Raw genomic sequence first — 18443 nt, forward strand, 5'->3', positions numbered from 1 at the left:
TTATGGAATTTTCCATAACAAATCTCAGCGTAATTAGCTGAGGTAATTTATTTATCTATTGCATACCGGAAATGTTGGCGCCCGCATAGTAATCTATAAATGATAAATGTAAATAAATATTTATTCATATATATATATAGATACTACATATGTAGATACTACGTATGTATCAATTGGTGTGACGCATCTAGCTGTCGTGGGTGGGGATGCCATATAAAGTTTTCAAATCTGAGCTTTTGTAACAAATGCAAACTGCATTTTGTTGTTCTCTTTGATGAAAAGTTAAGTTGAATATATAAATAGACAATTTATGTTTGCCACAAGCTAAAAATACTTTTTTTTTCGCATCGACTCCCCTTTGTCGATTGGTCGTGGTTACATCTTGAACTTGGACTCGTCGAATGTGTCTGTTATTGGTTTTCTTTAGAGCGACAGCGTTTTATCACTTGGTTTTGGTTGCCCTAGGCAATTCTTGTATGTGTGTGTGTCCTGATCCCTCTTAGCTGCGACCCTCTTTGCGAAGTGGAACCCATGCAAATGATTTGCTCTTCATGCGCTCTCCCTTCCAGTTATTGACTTTAAAGTGTTGCTTGTGGGTGCCAGAGCGGTGTCAGCCGTCAACTGACTGCGGATTACCCACTCACGCCCGTCCGCCCACAAATAGCGACACTCTATCTTTGTTTGACTTCGCTAAAAAATAATAAAACTTTTGCCAGCGAGACTTGGCTTCATTTTATGTGTAAGACGCTTTCTAGTCTCACAGGTGCCAAAGGAATTTTTTTTGCAAGTGGCAATGGCATATTTATGATACTAGATGTGGTGAAGTAAGTATATTAATAAATGTTTGTTGTTGGTTGGCTATATTTACAGTTCGACCATAACTAAATTGAAAGAAAAGCAGACAGTTTAGAGAGTCAATATTGGTCAGATTAACAGACGAATCTCTTCTATGATAAAAAATTAATCTCTATCTGCTCTGGATAGTCCGCCTCTATAGGAATGCAAAGCTAAACAATGAAGGAGGAGATCGAAGAAAAGAAAAATTCTTAAAAATATGCATGGCTATATTTAATTACCAGCTCATGATCGACTTGTGGTTGCTCTACCTGAACAACATTTATCCAGCTACGTCCCATATTATAATAGCCCACGCAAAGTTATTCAAATGACATATGACACAATCGCGGACTAATTGCTATGATTAGCATGCCTGCCAAAACCCAATATATGAGCGTAATAAAAAATCAAGAGATTTATGTTGACAGTTGGCTGATACGAGATAATTTTATGAAAACAGCAAAAGAAGCAGGAGAGAGAATGCGAAATGCACGCACGCAGATTCCTTAGAAATCGTCGTCACACACACGTTCCGCGGGGATTTCCGCGTCGCCATTTGCAGGACAAAAGGAAAATGCGCCAATAAAGAGAATAGGGCCCACGCTTGTTAGTTTTCCTGGAATCGAAAGTGACGCCTGAAATGCTACATAATAAAAAGCATTGTCAACAATTAGTGTTGTTAACCAGGCCACGCCCACTCAGCCTACTGTATCGTGCGGCGTAAATAATTGCGGCTACTTTTTTACGGCTAAATTCCCCGCACGATTTACCCATCATTTTTCATAAGACAATATCGGGCGACAAAACTTGTGCAAATGTGACGAAATTTTTCATTGATAAAGTCAGCGGAAGCCAAATAATGGAGCAGGAGTCGGCGAAGCAGCCGCAGGGCAACAGGCAACGGGCAACGATTAGGCGTAATCGTAAAAGCTTCGTCGAGCTTTTACGCAATTTTTTGGCGCGTCACCTTCGTGTGCGCTCGCCACGAGCCTCGTGCGCTACTCGGCTCCGCTCGTCCTTTATAAAAGAAGTCGGCGCCGCGAGTCGGTTACGCAGTGTTCAACAAGTAGATAGGAGCAACAGTTGCCAATTACGGAGAGCGGCAGAACGCAGAACGCAGAACGCATTCGGAAACGGAAAGTGAATCGCAGAAGTGAGTTAGCGCGGCATAAAAATAAATTCAATAATATTAAATTCAATAATAATAAATTGAGGTGACAACAAAATGAAATGAAATTATGTGTTCATATGAACTGGTTCACAGAGCGAATCGAATTGAATGGGTTTAATAAATCCCATCGCGAAATCTTAGAAGTGCCGTCGCCAAACAAAATGCGTGCTCAGATTGTCTATAAATACATATATTATACGATTCAATATAAACGTTCTCTATATATATTCTATATGTAAATCCTCTATAAACTGTGGGCGTGTGTGCGAGTATTACACAGACTGTTAACACAATATATTAAAAAAATATTTTACCATTTATATAAATTTCATGGGCTTAGAAAATCTCGCTATTTAATGGAGTTTTTATAATATATAATATCAATAAACAAATTTTAAAAATATATGTATATATTTATATATTGTTTAGTATAAAAACATAATTTGAGCTGACTTATTTTTAAAAGATTTATTTAAAAAAAAATATATAAATATGAATATATATTTTCTGTTTGATTTTTTAAATTGATACCAATTTTTAAACTTGTGATCGCAAAAAATAAAATCGCATTGGAAAGCGTAGATTTTTATTTTTAAATTAAAGTCAGCTCAAACTATGTTTATATACTAAACAAAAATATATTTTTTTTTGTTTTATTTTGCTAGCTAACTAATTTTGTAAGTTTAGAAAATAAGGAATTGAGCTAGCATTCATTACCTTATTATTTAATTAAATATTTTCATGAAAATTCTTTACCAAACTTTGCTATGCTTTTACATATATTGCCCATTTTTAAATTACTCAAGATCTCTACTCATATTATTCAAGAACAAAATTGTTATTTGATTTTTAAGTAAAAGAATGATATATAAAAAAAAAAATAATAAATTAATATGATTGTCAAGAAACATTTTTCTTACGAGAATAACGAACTCCTGCCAACATTTAATATTATTAAAAAACAAAAAAAAAAAAGAGTTGCAGTCGATAAATCATAGTTAAAAATAAACTAGTTTTGTCTGCAGCTGGTAATAGAAAATATATAATCGAAAAAATAATATAAGGTTATATTACCCAGCACCATCACAAATCAATCAAATTTGAGGTGTAGGAACACTAATCAAAAGTTAAAAGTAGAATGCCAAGCTCCTTGCCAATAAATAATTCAGAATATAAATCAATCTTTTTTTTTTTGCCCATAAGCTACAAAATTTCACAGAAATTCCTCGGCCAATTTTTCGAGCAGCAGGCACCTATAAAAGTAGGTCACAATGGCTGCACGTCTAGCGGTATTAATATATATTTATGTTTACGCATTTAACCTGATTACGGTGTAAGTAAATCGTTTAGAAGATGGCTTTGGGATGAAAAAGTTTATAATGCAGGACTCAGCTGAGAGTTGATGTAAAAGTAAACCGAATATATTTGCATACTAATTATATTATATAAATATTTGACTGCAATTTTTACATACATTTTGCTAATATTCCGTATAGAATTTGTTTTCGGTTCATTCAACTCAGTAACTTCATTAAATCATAATTTGATGCTAACAGAAAGCCAAACACACGATTCAACAACTTTGCTGTTTTCTTTAAATGTCAAGCGGAAAACCCCCAATCAAAGAACTTAGAAAAAAAGTTAAAAAAAAAAAAATTAAAACATAAATATTTACAGCATATGTTGCTAGGCAAACATCTCGGGTTAAATCCCTCCAGTTTCACCTGTGAAATTCCAAAGAGACGAGAAAAAAAAAATGAACTCAAGAAAACTCAGGAAAATGGGGATATGGGAAAGAATCCCGGGGGTGATAGAATGCAATGCACGCACGCATCAGCATCAGTTAGAATGCCAAGCGAATAGCGACATTATGGCTGAGCAATGATGGACTAGTGATACCCTAACTGAAAGTAAAAGGGAGCATATACATTTATCTATAGATCAATGATACCATAGCTCAATATACAGCGGATAGATTAATATTTAATCTGTAATCTATAAACCATAATCTATACATATATGAATCTATATTTATATATATGGTAATGGACATATCCTTCCATCTTAACCAAGCTAAATATAATATCTGTGTGTAATAGAAATAATCTTATGATATGTTGAGTATATTTAGACCATAAATTTCTCTTGTTAGAGTATATAAAAAATATTTCTAGAGTATGTATGCTTGTATGTGTCCTTGTAGGTGTATGTTATTCCACATGGTCATCGAGCATGGATCGAATTTCTTGCCGCAGGCCTGCCATTGCCCACATCCCTCCAAAACTCCCTTGGCTACAACAACCGCCTCCCTCTGCTCCACCAACACACACACACGCACACAGACACAAAATATGATCGTTGTCTGAGTGCTTTTATTTTTCGTGTGTGTTTGTCTAACTGCTGAAAGCAGCGCACTCACAATTTAAGTAGAGCTATCAAATTCTTGACTCTTTCATGGTAATACTCGCGCATTGCCGCTGGCCACACAATGGCATATTGGATTTATCAGTGAGAATTGTGGGAGCGGGCCAATCAGAGCAAAACAATATTTGATATGGATATATATTATATTTTGCGCAAAGCCAAACAACGTTTAAGCTATTAAGTCATAACTTAAAGGGGCTTCATAGAAATGTCGACTTAGATGGATTACTTTATGATATTTTTGTCAAATATATCAAAGTAGATATTCTTTCGAATACATAAAGGTAAATTTTGGAATGTTTAACAAACTGAAGAATTGTTGCAATATAAGCTAACCACACAAGGTTCTGGGTATTTCCTAGACAAGCAGCCTGAACGAAAATACTCTTTTAATATGCCTTATAAAAATATTTAAATGCTAATGTACAACATATAATAGAAGGAAAATGTTTCAAGCTCAACAGTTGTGAACTATTTTACTTGACTTTTCACAGCTTTCCTTTTGAAAACATTACACAAATTTTAAAAATTATTCAACTCATTTCAATGACAGCTAAAAGTCCCGAAAAATGCATTTATATAAAATTTGACCTTTAAATTGCCTAAATAAGTGTCCTTTTGACATAAAAAAATCTCTTCGAATCACATTTCTATACAATTTATCCGAAAGTCTAAGAAAGTTGATTGTGTTTGGCTGTGACAGCTGCGTTCGATTTCCATGTCATAAGTGTCGCAATATATTGTATAATATTGATACATTGAGCACAACTTTATGTGAAAGGAAAACGTGCAAGACGAACAAGAACAAGAATGAAGGAATGACACTTTTCTTCGGCCTAATTGGCTGGCCGCAACAGCTGCATTAGCTTTTCGTGCCGAGAAAAAAAAAGAACGGAAAACCCTTCGAGCAATTATTTTTGGTCAGCGTTAATTAAACAACAGTTTTTTTTTACAGTACGCATGATAAGTTTCTGTATAGGTGTGTATAGGTGTACCACTACTTTGCTTACCCATATTTTGGCTCAATTCTCTCATTAAACCAATTAACTGTGCGTTTATGGCGAAGCAGGTGAGCAGCGCCCTGCCAGGTGACAGCCAACAAATGTGCCCCGCCCACATTCTTGTGGTAAATTTCATTTCACCGTTGGGAGCACAGCTAACAACAACAAATTTTGTCAAGCTTCTCTGCTCGTCCCTCGTTTGGTTGATTTTTTGGGCCAGTTTTACGCTTTGTTTGTGTGTGTCAACAAGTTAATTAAAACAGTTGAACAACGATTCGTGCTGTCCAGTGCTCTGTTTGCCACCCAGTTAGGCCTGACTACGCCCTAGTTACAAATAGTCTTATATTCGTCTAATACTTGTATTAAATAAAAAAGTATATTCTTTCTAATTGCTTGTACTTAGACAGCTTGAGAGGCTTTCGAAAAAAAATTAAAACAAACTTTTATTGTTTATTTATGATATTTTTAAGAGCCCTTTCCTTTATTTTTTTAAGTACATCTATAGCAAATTGTGATTCTATAATATATAATATATATATATATATATATATATATATATATATATACTTTAGTAGATAGACTTACTTGCCTATATTCATAGCTTAGCAAGTAAAAGGGTATTCCACTTTCGTTATCTGTTAGTTTATTTTTTTTAGCTTATTAATTGTGTATTTGTTTATTTTTTTATACAATTTTTACCTGACATCAATCGCGGAAGTGAATTGAGTATATTTGTCCGTCTATCCGCATTTTATGCAGACCCTTTCAACGATCTTAGAGCTAGATACTTTAAATCGGATAAAATTATATCTTCTATATTTTCAGAAATAACAATGAACCTACATATATACAGTCGAGTCTCGTTAATTTGTACCCCGCTAAATCGAAAATCACAACAAATCGAAAAATAATTCTATACTATTGAAAAAGTTAGTTCAGGGTTTTTTTCGATAGTTTGAATCTTTCTGTGTAAATCAAAAACACGGACCCCCCTTTTCTTACTTCGGGACTATACAGTCGAGTCGAGTCGAGTCGAGTATGTATATAACAAATCCGAACTGGAACTGCCAGCGATTGGGCCGTGAATAAGTATTCTTCAGTCTATAACAACCCACTGCAACGTTCTTAATTGTATTATATCAGTGTCTGAAATTTGGCAGATTAGCCGCCAGTATATATTTATAAGTATAAGGATAATCCGGCTTGTTTATCTTACAGACATGTTTGTATTTCGCTTCTCTGCTTTATTATTAATTTTTGTGGTCTTTTCTTATACTTACATATACATGTACATACATATATACACATATTTTTATATTAAACGCTGCAAGTTTTCATAATAACCTCTGATATGTCTCAAATATACTCAGCAATAAGGATTTCCAGCTTTCTTGTCTGCATAGATATTTTATTTTTAATTAATATATACAAATATTCTTCTATAGATATTTTTTGTTTTTTATCTTATATATAATTTTTCACACCATAAGGGTATTCCCGTCTCGTTAGTACACAGATTTAGTCTCTACGTCCGTCTGCCTTAGTGCAATTACTTGCTCCTGTCTGTCTGATGGCTACACAAACAGTTAACTGTGAACCTATCTAAATTTAGTATGGCCATAAAATATGCATTATCAATATTATAATGTATGCAAGTACGAGTATACAAATATGAAGCATATATTAAAAGAGAAGCACATATTTATACACATATGGAAGACGTCGTCTGACGATGCTTGAAAGCATCTTAAATAATATTGGGAAAAGGGTATTCAAATATTTTCTTTATTTTATTATTATTTCCATCTTCCCATTTCACAATATTTTCTTTATTGCTTGATTGAGTCAGAGGGTAAAATAAAATGCTCGAATCTGGAAAAGTTTGCATTGCTTTGCCCTACAATCAAAGCGTGCAGTGAAGAACAAAATTTTGACTATGAACTTTTTTTCTAGGTAGAAAATTTAATGAGTTCAGTTGACAAATTGAAAATGTTCATTTGGTTTTCGTTTTTTTGCTTTTCTTGTGTCGTTATTTCGTTGGCTAATTTGTGGGGCGTGCTAGGCTGCTTATTTATTGTTAGCTTGGCTCACGGTTCATTTGGTAATTCGTCAATTTCCAGCTAAGGAAGAATATTCAAATTGGGAGCTCCGTGCGTGAAATGTATTCGACTTGAAATTGGGGTATAATATTTACCTTTAAATTTTGTCAATTGTTCTAGCAAAAAGTGACTCAGAGTTCAGTTCGTGATTGTGTTTACTAAAACTTGATCACAATTAAATTAACCTAAATCTATTCATAATTGAGTTTACTTGAGCTGATTTAAAAATAAGTTAATTTAAGCTAGTTCACTCATGGGTACTTCATATGATTCGCAATTGTGTTCATTTGAACTCAGCTCATAAATGAGTCTACTTAAACTGATTCACAAGTTGTTTTAAAATGAACTGGTTCGCAATGAACAGAACTGATTCCGAGATCATTAAAGAAGAAGTTGTTAGATCAGTTGACCTAAACTGGTTTACAGCTGACTTTACTTGAGCTGCTTCTCAAATGAACTGGTTCAGATTTGAATAATTTTAAGCTGGTTTGCAATCAAGTTAGATTTTCTTTTAACAGATTCAATTGAGTTGATAGACATAGTTCACATTTGATCTAGTTCGTGGTTGATCTACTAGATCAAAGAACTAGATCAAAATAATTCGGTCAGAATGTTTCAATTGAGTTAGTTTACTGTTAAACTAGTTCCGAAGTAAATTAGCTTAAAAAGGAACAAGAAATGGAACTGGTTCGAATATGAACTGTCTTTATCTGGACTGATTCCCAACTGACTGATCTAAAGTCAGTTCAAAATTTACCCAGAATATTTTCTTTTTAAGTTTTCGTTAAATAGCTCTGCTTGAATGGGAGGATTTAGACGAATTTCTAGCTTCATGCAGAGCAAATTTATTTATAGAAATAATTGCCTGAATCATTGGCATGTATTGTAGTTTTTACTGAAGAGCTTAAGTCAAATACAAAATTGATGTTTCACGATTTTTTGTTGTTGTTTGGTTTGGGAAATTAAACCAAATCGCGAAGTTTTACAGGCTTAGACACCACCGCAAGTGCCAAAACTTGGAAGCCAACTCATTTATATTGTTCCAGCAGGCAAAAAGTTATGTTATACGAGAAGCCTCAAAACAACAGAAAAAAAAAAACAAAAACAAAAACAAAAAAATAAGCTACTCAACCCAAGGGCAGAGAGGCATTGAAGGCAATGAAGGCTATGTGGCTAGGCTAATGGATGCACGTGGATAAAGAAGTGTTGACGAAGGACGAGTGGCGGGCCGAGGCGGAGGTGTTAAACTTGTGCTGCAAATGCGTAGCGAAGGAGTAAAGCTTATGCCACGCCCACGGCTAATTAAATGAAACGATGCGAATGGCGGCCTTAAAATAAAAACAAGCTGCACAAGGCGAGGGGGATTAGGGTGAGGAGTAGAGGAAGAGCGGAAGTAGAATCAACAGCAGCAGCAGCAGCAGCAAAAAGTTGCCCAAGAAGACGCTTTGACACATGCTGTTGATTTAAACCTATGTATATATACATATATATGTGCATGTGTGTGTGTGTGTGTGAGTTTATGTGTGCGTGCGTGTTCTTTGCTTAAGCACGAAAAAAGTGCCAACACCCACACGAACAATTGGTTTAAGGGGTTTACAGCAGGTCGGGCTCTGCTGTTTGGTAGTGCTGGTAATTAGCCTCATAGACATTCTCATTTTATGCTTGCAGAGAAGACAGGACGACGCTAACAGCCCGCTAATCCCAGGGATAACAGTCGGTACACATACAGCGAAATAGAGTGAGAGAGAGAGAGAGTGATAGAGTCAAACATGAAGTTGAATATACTGACGCTCGGCATGCTGGCCCTGACGATCCTGGCCAACTCGCAGCATGTCCTTAGCTTTCTGACGGGCCAAGCGACGTCTCTGAATGGAGTCGGAGCAGCTACGCTTGCAGCACAACAACAACAACAGCAGCAGCAGCAGCAGCAACAGCAACAACAACAGCAGCAGCAACAACAGCTCGCCGGCCTCTTTGAGGGAATAGGAGTCGGAGCTGGAGTTGATGCCGACGAAGACAGCAGACAACAGCTGAACATAGAGACGCAGCAGCAGCGCAATGTTTACGATCCAGGAGATGGTGAGTAGTATCCCTCATTAAATTACGGCACAGCCTTTTGTGCCTGACAAGGATTACGCACTGACATTTGACTCACTCAGCGCACAGCGTAGGCATTGTGTTTGCTCTTTGCCCACCTCTATTCTTTCGTCCGCCTCGAATGGCCTTCAACAATGAAGGCCATGAAAATGTATTTTATGTCGAGCAAAAAACTTCGTTAACACTTTTTTCTCTCTTCACTAACCATTTGTCTTGGTCCGAGTTTGTCAGCTAGTTCAAGTCTATATGGAGTTCGAGTTTATTGAATTTACTGAAAAATTAGTGTGGGAAATAAAATCTAGATAAAATGTTTAACATTTTTATTAAAGGAATAAAATAAAATAAATAAAAAAAAAATAAAAAAAAAAATAAAAAATAAATTTAAAAATTAAAAATCAAATTTAATAAATATAATGAATTTAAATCTAACTATTTTAATAATTTTATAAATATTTAAAAATATATTTTCTTGAATATAAAATATAAAAAAATTGTATATATATATTTTCAAGGAAAAAAATTATTAGAAAAATCATTTTAGCATTTATTTAATTTTTAAAAATATTTTATAAATTAAAAGTTAAATATTAAAAAAATAAATAAATAAAATTCATTGTTAGCAAATTTAAGCATTTTGGACTAATAATAATACCGCTTAATATCTCATTAGGTAGCAACATTCTTAAAGGGCAAACAGAGCGCCTACAAAGATTTTACCACGCTTAAATTTCCGACAAAAAGGAGTTCCCTCTTAGGATCGTCTACTCTTTTATCTTTTCATAAGTTTTCATAAATTTAAACTCTGGCAAGTTCACTTATGCAGCTTCAGATTCGGAATGCTTCAACCAGTCTCGCCCTGCCCTAAATTTGGCTCGTAAAAATAAATTTACTCATGATTTCAGGCTTATCAGGTTTCACAACAAAAATTGTAATAAAACATTGGTTTCATAATTTGTTGAATTATGACTTTTAACAAGAGATCTCATTCCATTTCAAATTCCATTTTTTGTTTCTGTTGACTTCATTCGTTCGATTGGGCACTCAACAGGTGCCCCAACAGCGAATTATTTTATTCATTTTTTTTTGTAGCCTGCTCTTAGGCGACCCACGTAGCAATGGATTTCAATGGTCGCTGGGCATTTCCGGTCAGTGCGCAATTTTCGAAGTGCGTTTATCTATGGCAACACACCAAACAGACGCACATCCATAGAGAGGACCTAACACTTAATACGCCTACAAAATGTTCAAATTTTTTAACGCATTTCAAGTTTGTTTTACGTCAGAGAAGTCGCGTCGCCTTGTCTACAGTCAACACACTCACACACACACACACACAGATACAGACACAGACAGACAGACACACACACGCACACACACGTTTAAGCCATAAAATTAAAATATGAGCACAATTGATTATCATTTGTTTAGAATGCATAATTCGATTCAGTTTCCAATCGATTTGAGTTGGGTTCGACTTGGATGTTTTGTTTGAGCATAGAGAATAGAAAATTAATTTTTTTTATCCATTTGGTAGGAGTGTACATTTAAAATCGAGCACGTTAAAAATGAAACTAGAATAAATAAAAATTGTAATTATAAATAAATAATATATTATTATGAAAAAAAAAAGAAAACATTAATTTCCAATATAGTTCAAAATATATTTAAAAAAAATATATATATAATAATAATAAAAATTAATTTAAATATGAAGCATAAATATTTGTTTAACCTCAAAATTTCTCCACTCATTTTTTTTTTTTTTGTAATTTTTTTGAAATTGTTAATTATATTAGGTGCTAATTACGTTATTTTAACACACCGTTTAATTATTTTCAATTACTAACAGAACAATTTTATCATAATTCTTATCCATCATTTTGTTAGTCAATTAGTCATTTATATAATAATAAAAAATATTATATAATACGCATGCTCATTTTAATATTTGTTCATATATTCTTCAGTTGCTACATTTAATCTATGCAAAATTTACCTGTCATCAATCAATCAATTAGCGAATCAACCAGTCTGTCAATCACGCCATTAAAACAATAAATTAAATATGCATAAATCCATTTATTTTATTACATTAAAAATTCGAATGAATTCCCAAAATACTTTCACCATGAAATGCCTCTCAAACAGATTCAATCAGTCAAACAGCACACAAATCCACAGCCAAATATAGCTGACTCTTTGGTGAACAGTTATTTGAAATCGGCCAAGGTTTAATGCCAAATGGTTTGTAAGCTGTAATGCGAGCCCTTTAAGGCGTGGCATTTAAGTCGCATTGGTTGCTGTGGCAGGAAGCTGCCAAATGAGACAAAAGGCAACCGCATGATAAACGGCCAAGCATCAAACACAATGAATGAGCGAAAATTGAAAGACTGACTGACTGACTGACTGAGTGACTGACTGACTGAGTGAGTGACTGACTGAATGACGGCTGTCTGTGCCATTGTCGTGACTATAGCCGCCGGTCAATTTCCGCCACTCGCTGTGTATTTAATATGTATGAGTATTTTTAAGCCTTGGCAATATGGTTGAGGCTGGGCAACAGCGAGACAAACAAAACTTCAAATGTCAGTTTGGCGGAAACTTGAGAGTCGTTCCGCTCCTTGTGGCCGGATTAAGTTGTGCAAAATATTCAAATGCCAAATAGAACGAGTTTTTCTTTTCTTCCTCATCTTCTTCTTCTTTTCCTTTTGCCCATGACAGAGCTGCTGCGTGCGCTGAACATGGAGTTGGAATCGGAACGGGAGCAGGAGCGCGAACGGGAACGTGAAACGGAACGTCAGCCAGAGTACGGCACAGCCCTGGAGCTGGCCAGTAAATTTGACATGCTTAAGAAGATAGAGCAGGATTTACGCGCTGAGCAGGAACTAGTCGACAAATCCGCTTTGCTTATGAAAATGTTAGAGGTGAGCGGGAAGGGGGCAGGCGGGGTCCTGACATGTGCTGGTATTTACTTCGATAACAAATGCGTTACGCCCACTTAGGACCCGACATTGGATACGCTGCCATTGGTCTATGTGGAAGAGGAGGAGCCGACAGCAATTGCAGCCGAGGACTACCCGGAACTGGATAATGGCATACAGAGCCTGATTGTCGGCCAGAATAAGCCAAAACGTTCCCGTTATTATCGTCGCTATCCCTGGAAGCGACACAATCGCAATCGCGGGTAAGCTTTTGTCAGCCCTGGTAGACACACAAGCAGCACACACACTCACACACACACTCAAACTCCACTTTTTATTAAAAAGAATACCCAGCAAACGCCCTAGCACCATTTTTGATTTGTAGTTTATGTTGTTATTAGACTTACAAAAATACATGTATATATTGGATTTTGTTACTGAAAAATCTTTTCGAATCTCAGCCGAATTAGCAAATATTTCAAAGCAAAAAATATTAAATTAAATTAAAACAGTTTCAAGAAAAGAATTTATTTAGGAAATTTTTAAGTTGCGGAAAAAAAGAATAAACAATGAAGAAATCTTTTATAATGAACTCATTATTTTTTAGAATATGTTTCGAGAATTTCAGCTTAGAAATTAAATAATTAAAATAAACTTTTTAAGGGAAAAAACTTACTAAGAAATAATTTCATTAAATATCAAAATATATATATAAAAAATATATATATTTTTTTAATTTTGGAAAAGTTAACGAATAACTTTTACTAAAATTTATTTTTTCATACTTGATGAAAATCATTCCAAGCTCCTGATATTTTGTTTTGCTAAGACTTAGAGCATAAGAATATAAATTATATCGAAAAAAAAACTCTTTAAAGGTATTTTCGAAAAATTTCTGAACATTTTCAAATCGAAAAAATTTCAGCAACAAATGCCAAACCCTATTAGATATATGTACACATATTAAATTTAGAAAACTGTACTAAACTGCATTTCCAAGAGTCTCTCTAGGCTGTACATACAATGAACCCTCCGATTACCGAATACCACAAATATATACATATATATATATATTTATATATATTATATGTAAAGAATATATATATGCTCAAAAATGTGGGCGTGATGTGAAACGATAATTTCTAATTGCAAAATATTACTGTTATTCAGTTCTTACATGAATTCTATCAACAGCAACTATGAACCGGAACTGCGTTACGCCTGTACACCTAGCAAGGAGGATATATTCAAGCTTCTGGTCAACTTGCATGAGAATCGTAAGGGCAATCACAGCAAGACCGTGAATTTTTGCAATCGCAAGCGACCCGCCAAGGCGGTATTTACCAATATACGGTTCCTGGGCTAGATCTGAGAATAGCAGACAGAGAAAGAAGGATAGACACACACACACACACACACACACACAAATACATCTGCAGACACACACACCCACACATACAGACATATGTATACCAAGCATCAATTTGTATATTGCTGACAAAGTCAAGCGCGAAAACTGGAGAACAACAAGCACTAACAATTAGTTAACTTAACTAACTAACAAAACTAATTAAACTAACCAGCTATTAGGTATATATTTATGCAAACAACCTTTTCGCACACTAAGCTAGCCAATTAGCCAACACTGCATTGCAAAACGAGTGTTAAACAACGTTTAACTTTTTTAATGTCTCTCTCAATGTGTTGTATATACTAACAAATATATATACATATATATATGTTAACCATATATATGTATATATCTAAAGTTTTTAATATCAAGTTAATCCGAGTTAATGTTCCAGCCTGTCATATCATTAGAGACCGCGTCTATCGGTGTTGGTAGTCGAAGTATTATCTATGTTAACTTAACCTAGAAACCTTAACCTAAATGATACAAATACAGAAAACTAACGAACAAAATCATATTTATATATATATATATATACTATGACTATATATGTATGTATAAATCAACATCGATGTGTATATATGTATATGTATACTTAACAAATAACTAAAATGACTTATATGTACGAATCTATGTACCTATATAACTAAATATATTTATATCTATAAATATATGTGTATATGTCGGGAGATTTAATTACTAAAATAAACATATGAATGAATAAATACAACTATATTATTCGTCTGCGCAATGATATTTTTATTTGTTCTGATATGGGAAAATTTAAATATAATTTAAAAATAAAAATAAAAATAATATATAAATATATTGATATATTTCCTATCAAAGTTCCGTTAAGATCTTTTAAGCTATTTGATATACAAAATGTATGGAAAGTCTCTATTTAATTTATATTCTTATATCGCTTTAATCGAGCTATTTAATAATATAGATTTTTCTAGCATTCATGGAAAAACAATCCATATCTAATGTATTTGAAAGTTCTTGATGATTTCTGTATTTATTCTTGCCTATATGTACATCCATCCATATCCAATTACGAACAAAAATATTGACAAACACTTCCATTGATAATATTCTTAGTTAAGTGACTTAATATAAATCATATTTTTCCATTTTTCTTACTTACGCGCATCCGTTGTCATTCAGTGATCTCTCTACCAGCTCGACGTTGCTGACGTCATTGAATGTGTGACAAAAAATAAAATAGGTATCGTTGCTGAGTCATGCATGGGCTCAACGTCGCTTTAGAGCCAGCACACAAAATGTGCACATTGTGGTTCGGATACCCTGTATAGAGTGCTGGAAAGGGTGGCTTAATAAAGGAAATATGAATATTTTAAAAACAAGTTCAAAAATATTTCTGATATATCACATATATATTTCTGGATTTTAGTTCACATGCCTATATAAATATGGATATATAAATAGTTTAGTCATGAAATTTTCGTAACCCAAATAGTTATTATAGTTATATAAGGCATATTTCTCGTAGCACTTGTTTTTGACAGCATATCTTCCAGATGAGCTCTCTGCCTTGGGTACTCCCTTGGCCATTTCCGCCGTTGTCAGCCCTAGCAGCTCTTCAAATAGATAACCTAGCAGAGCTTGAGCAAACATAACCAAGAACTGGCCGGTCAGTGGGTGGGCGGGGCGTAGTCGGATTGCGAGACTTCAATGTCAGAGCGTCAACGTGTTCACACTTCAAGGTGTGAGTGGGGGGAATAACTGGAACCACAATCACCGCACTTATGCGACGTTGTAAACAATGCGACGCATTTGTATGGAAAACGAAAGTCAGCACCTAGTCATAATATTCGTGGGTCACGCAGTCTCATAGAGCGTTGGCGATGTGGATGAAGGTCAGATTTGTTATAGAAGACATAGGAGATGAGGCGTAATTCTAATTAAAAATGTATTTTTAGAAAATTTAGCTAGTACGTTTATTTAATTTTACTTTATTTTATTATATTTTTTTTATGGATTTATACTACTATTGAAAGCTAGCCGAAAATATTGCTAAACCAGCTGCGTATGGGGGCGAAGCAGATGGGCTTGGTCAGCCAGAGCGTGTCCACAGAGAGGCGCAACACCTCCATGTAGTCGAAGGTGCAGCTGCTCTGCTCGAAAGCCTTGGTGTTAAGCTTCATCGGCCTCGGTGTCGTCGTCGACGTCGCCTTCACCTCGCTCTCATCGTTGTCGAGGGCGGCACGAGCGAAAGCCTCATCGGCATCGAAGTAGTAAAACTCCTTGCGCGTGGAGTTGGTCTCCACTACGCGCGAGGGCTGCTGGGCATCCAGGCCACGGGCGTAGGCCCAGGAGCCGGATTGCCGAGATTGGCGATAGGGCGTGGGCAGGAGTGGGGAGAGCGGCGAGAGCGGGTAGCTTGGCAGTCGCCCAGGATAGTTGGCCCAGAGCGGAGATTGTGGCTGATAGCCGACTAAACTAGGCCGATAGCCACCTAAGCCAAACTGTGACTGAAGCCCGCCGAGCTGCGACTGCAGTCCACCAAATTGTGTGAGTCCTCCCAACTGTGACTGAAGTCCTCCGAGCTGTGGCTGAATCGCAGCCAGCTGAGGCTGATAGCCACCAAGACCCGGCTGGCTTAAGGGATTATTGCCAATCAGCCCATAGTTGCTCGTGTCCTGATCATGAAAGATCTCCAGTAGAAAACCATTTGTGGGCGCAGCGCCCGACTGGCCCATGCGCAAACGCAGCGCCTTGCGACCCTGTGGCCAAAAGGATTTGTGTATATGACCCGAACGACAGCCACAGTAGCGCTGACCATCTATCTCGATAAAGTCCCCGGTACAAGTAGAGACCCCGGGAACAACCTGAGCCGGATAAACGCCGCCCGAAGAGTGGCCAAAGTCGAAGAATTTGAATTGAATGCGCAGGCCGGCAACATTCTGAGAACTCTTTTCCAGATAGAAGACGCAATCGCGCTGCTGATTGGGCAGCAAGGCGTTGAGCACGGTGCGCGGGAAGCCGGGACTGGACAAGTAGAAGTGGGCCTGATTGAAGCTGCTGATGCAGCACAGATCCACCTGGCCACCAAACTGTGGATCGTAGTCACGCAGGAGGGCGTTGGGAGCTTGGAAGGAGCTGGTCTGGTACTGATCCGAGATGCTGGGCAGCTGTTGCTCCTGTGTCTGCAGCTGTTGCTGTTGTGCAAGCTGTTGCTGGAGCAATTGTTGCTGTTGTCCTGACTGTTGCTGCTGTCCCGATTGCTGTTGCAGCAGCTGTTGCCACTGTTGCTGCTGAGCTAGCTGTTGCTGTTGCAGTTGCTGTTGCTGGAGCCATTGCAGCTGCAACTGTTGCCACTGTTGTTGTGGCAGCAGCAACTGTTGCTGCTGTGCGAATTGTTGAGGCTGCAGCAACTGTTGCTGTGGCTGCTGCTGCTGCTGTTGCTGCTGCAGTTGCTGTTGTATCTGCTGCAGCTGTTGCTGCTGCTGTTGATGCAGCTGCAGCGGCAACTTTTCATCATTGCACGGCGGAGCAGCAGGCAAATAAAGCCCACCGGAAAAGCCTGGATACGGCGGCAAAGCCGGATAAGCAGCCGGCAGAGTGAAATTGCGATGTGGCACACCTTGATGTGGGTGATGTTTCCTGCCTGGCAGCTGAGCAGTTACCTGCACCGTGTCATCATCCTCGCCGTTGTCCGCATCCAAGCCACGTGCCGTCACTTCCTCGCGCTCGCAGGCCAAGCGCGTCACCAACAGACGAAAGCCACCGCCCGTAGTCCATGGTGAGTCGTCACTTAAAAATCTCAAACGCAGTATTCCGTCCGGTGTCTGATACTTTTTAATGCCTCGCACCTGGCCGCAGAGCACGTCCATATCGCGTTCATCCTGCTGCAGGCCAACAGCCAAATAATCCCGACTGCAATTCTCCGACAGCTCCAGTTGAAAGTCAAGGAATTGCACGTGAAATTTGGTCGGACAGCGATAGGGCGAACGGATAACGTAATCGACGCAGCTGTTGAACGGATAAGTGTCCGGATAATTTGGTGATTCGATCAAACTCTGGCGCTCTCTATAGACGCCCTGAAGCGTGCATTGCGGCAGCTCGTCGTGTACTAGAGCGCAACCACTTGAGATTAACTGAAGTATGAATGCCAGTATATATACACTATATATACGGGTAAGTCCTGGCATATCCTTGCGCCACATTTTGCGAGACCAATTAGCGAGGCACCTGAGTTAGCGCGCGACAAAATACAACTAAACACGTCGCGGGTCACACGACGTCGACTCTTTGGCCACACAATCATTGTAGGTGCGACTTTTTCGGTTTCACTTGCATTAGCTATAGGCCCTACCATGGTGTCTACCTCCGCCCACGTCTCGTCTCGTCCATCTGCTTGAAACAATTTGCACTCTTGTTTATGAACTGGAAACAAAAGCGTTTTCTTGTCTCCCGCAAACGCTTACAGCAAATGGTATTCCAAACATCTCAGCC

The 18443-nt window shown here is 37.0% G+C and overlaps 2 protein-coding genes across 3 annotated transcripts; one reads left to right on the forward strand and one right to left on the reverse strand.

Annotated features, from left to right (window-relative positions):
• The first annotated feature begins 1855 nt into the window (after positions 1–1855).
• Positions 1856–14460, forward strand: LOC108658487 (uncharacterized). 2 transcript variants are annotated; one of them, XM_030382947.2, is made up of 5 exons: positions 1856–1990; positions 9201–9611; positions 12351–12553; positions 12632–12813; positions 13721–14460. In XM_030382947.2, the coding sequence occupies exons 2-5, from the start codon at positions 9302–9304 to the stop codon at positions 13914–13916; spliced, it is 891 nt and encodes a 296-aa protein (XP_030238807.2). In that variant the 5' UTR covers positions 1856–1990; positions 9201–9301; the 3' UTR covers positions 13917–14460. The 2 variants fall into 2 exon arrangements, with proteins under 2 accessions (XP_030238807.2, XP_030238808.2); XM_030382948.2 differs by having other exon boundaries at positions 13745–14460.
• Positions 14461–15900: 1440 nt separating this feature from the next.
• LOC115562150 (uncharacterized) lies at positions 15901–18357 on the reverse strand. Its single transcript, XM_089258134.1, has one exon. The coding sequence runs from the start codon at positions 18152–18154 to the stop codon at positions 15986–15988; it is 2169 nt and encodes a 722-aa protein (XP_089114260.1). The 5' UTR covers positions 18155–18357; the 3' UTR covers positions 15901–15985.
• Positions 18358–18443: the final 86 nt, after the last annotated feature.

The sequence above is a fragment of the Drosophila navojoa genome, chromosome 3 (assembly GCF_054131105.1).
Source record: "Drosophila navojoa isolate 15081-1374.11 chromosome 3, UAZ_NAV_1.0, whole genome shotgun sequence".
Classification (NCBI taxonomy): domain Eukaryota; kingdom Metazoa; phylum Arthropoda; class Insecta; order Diptera; family Drosophilidae; genus Drosophila; species Drosophila navojoa.

What these genes read in the sequence shown, in the direction of transcription:
- LOC108658487 (XM_030382947.2), top strand. Translation starts at nt 9,302, where the DNA reads ATGAAGTTGAATATACTGACGCTCGGCATGCTGGCCCTGACGATCCTG. An exon ending in TGCTTATGAAAATGTTAGAG is followed by an intron (nt 12,554 to 12,631) that starts GTGAGCGGGAAG and finishes ACGCCCACTTAG; the next exon opens with GACCCGACATTGGATACGCT. An exon ending in CGACACAATCGCAATCGCGG is followed by an intron (nt 12,814 to 13,720) that starts GTAAGCTTTTGT and finishes ACTGTTATTCAG; the next exon opens with TTCTTACATGAATTCTATCA.
- LOC115562150 (XM_089258134.1), bottom strand. Translation starts at nt 18,154, where the DNA reads ATGTGGCGCAAGGATATGCCAGGACTTACCCGTATATATAGTGTATAT.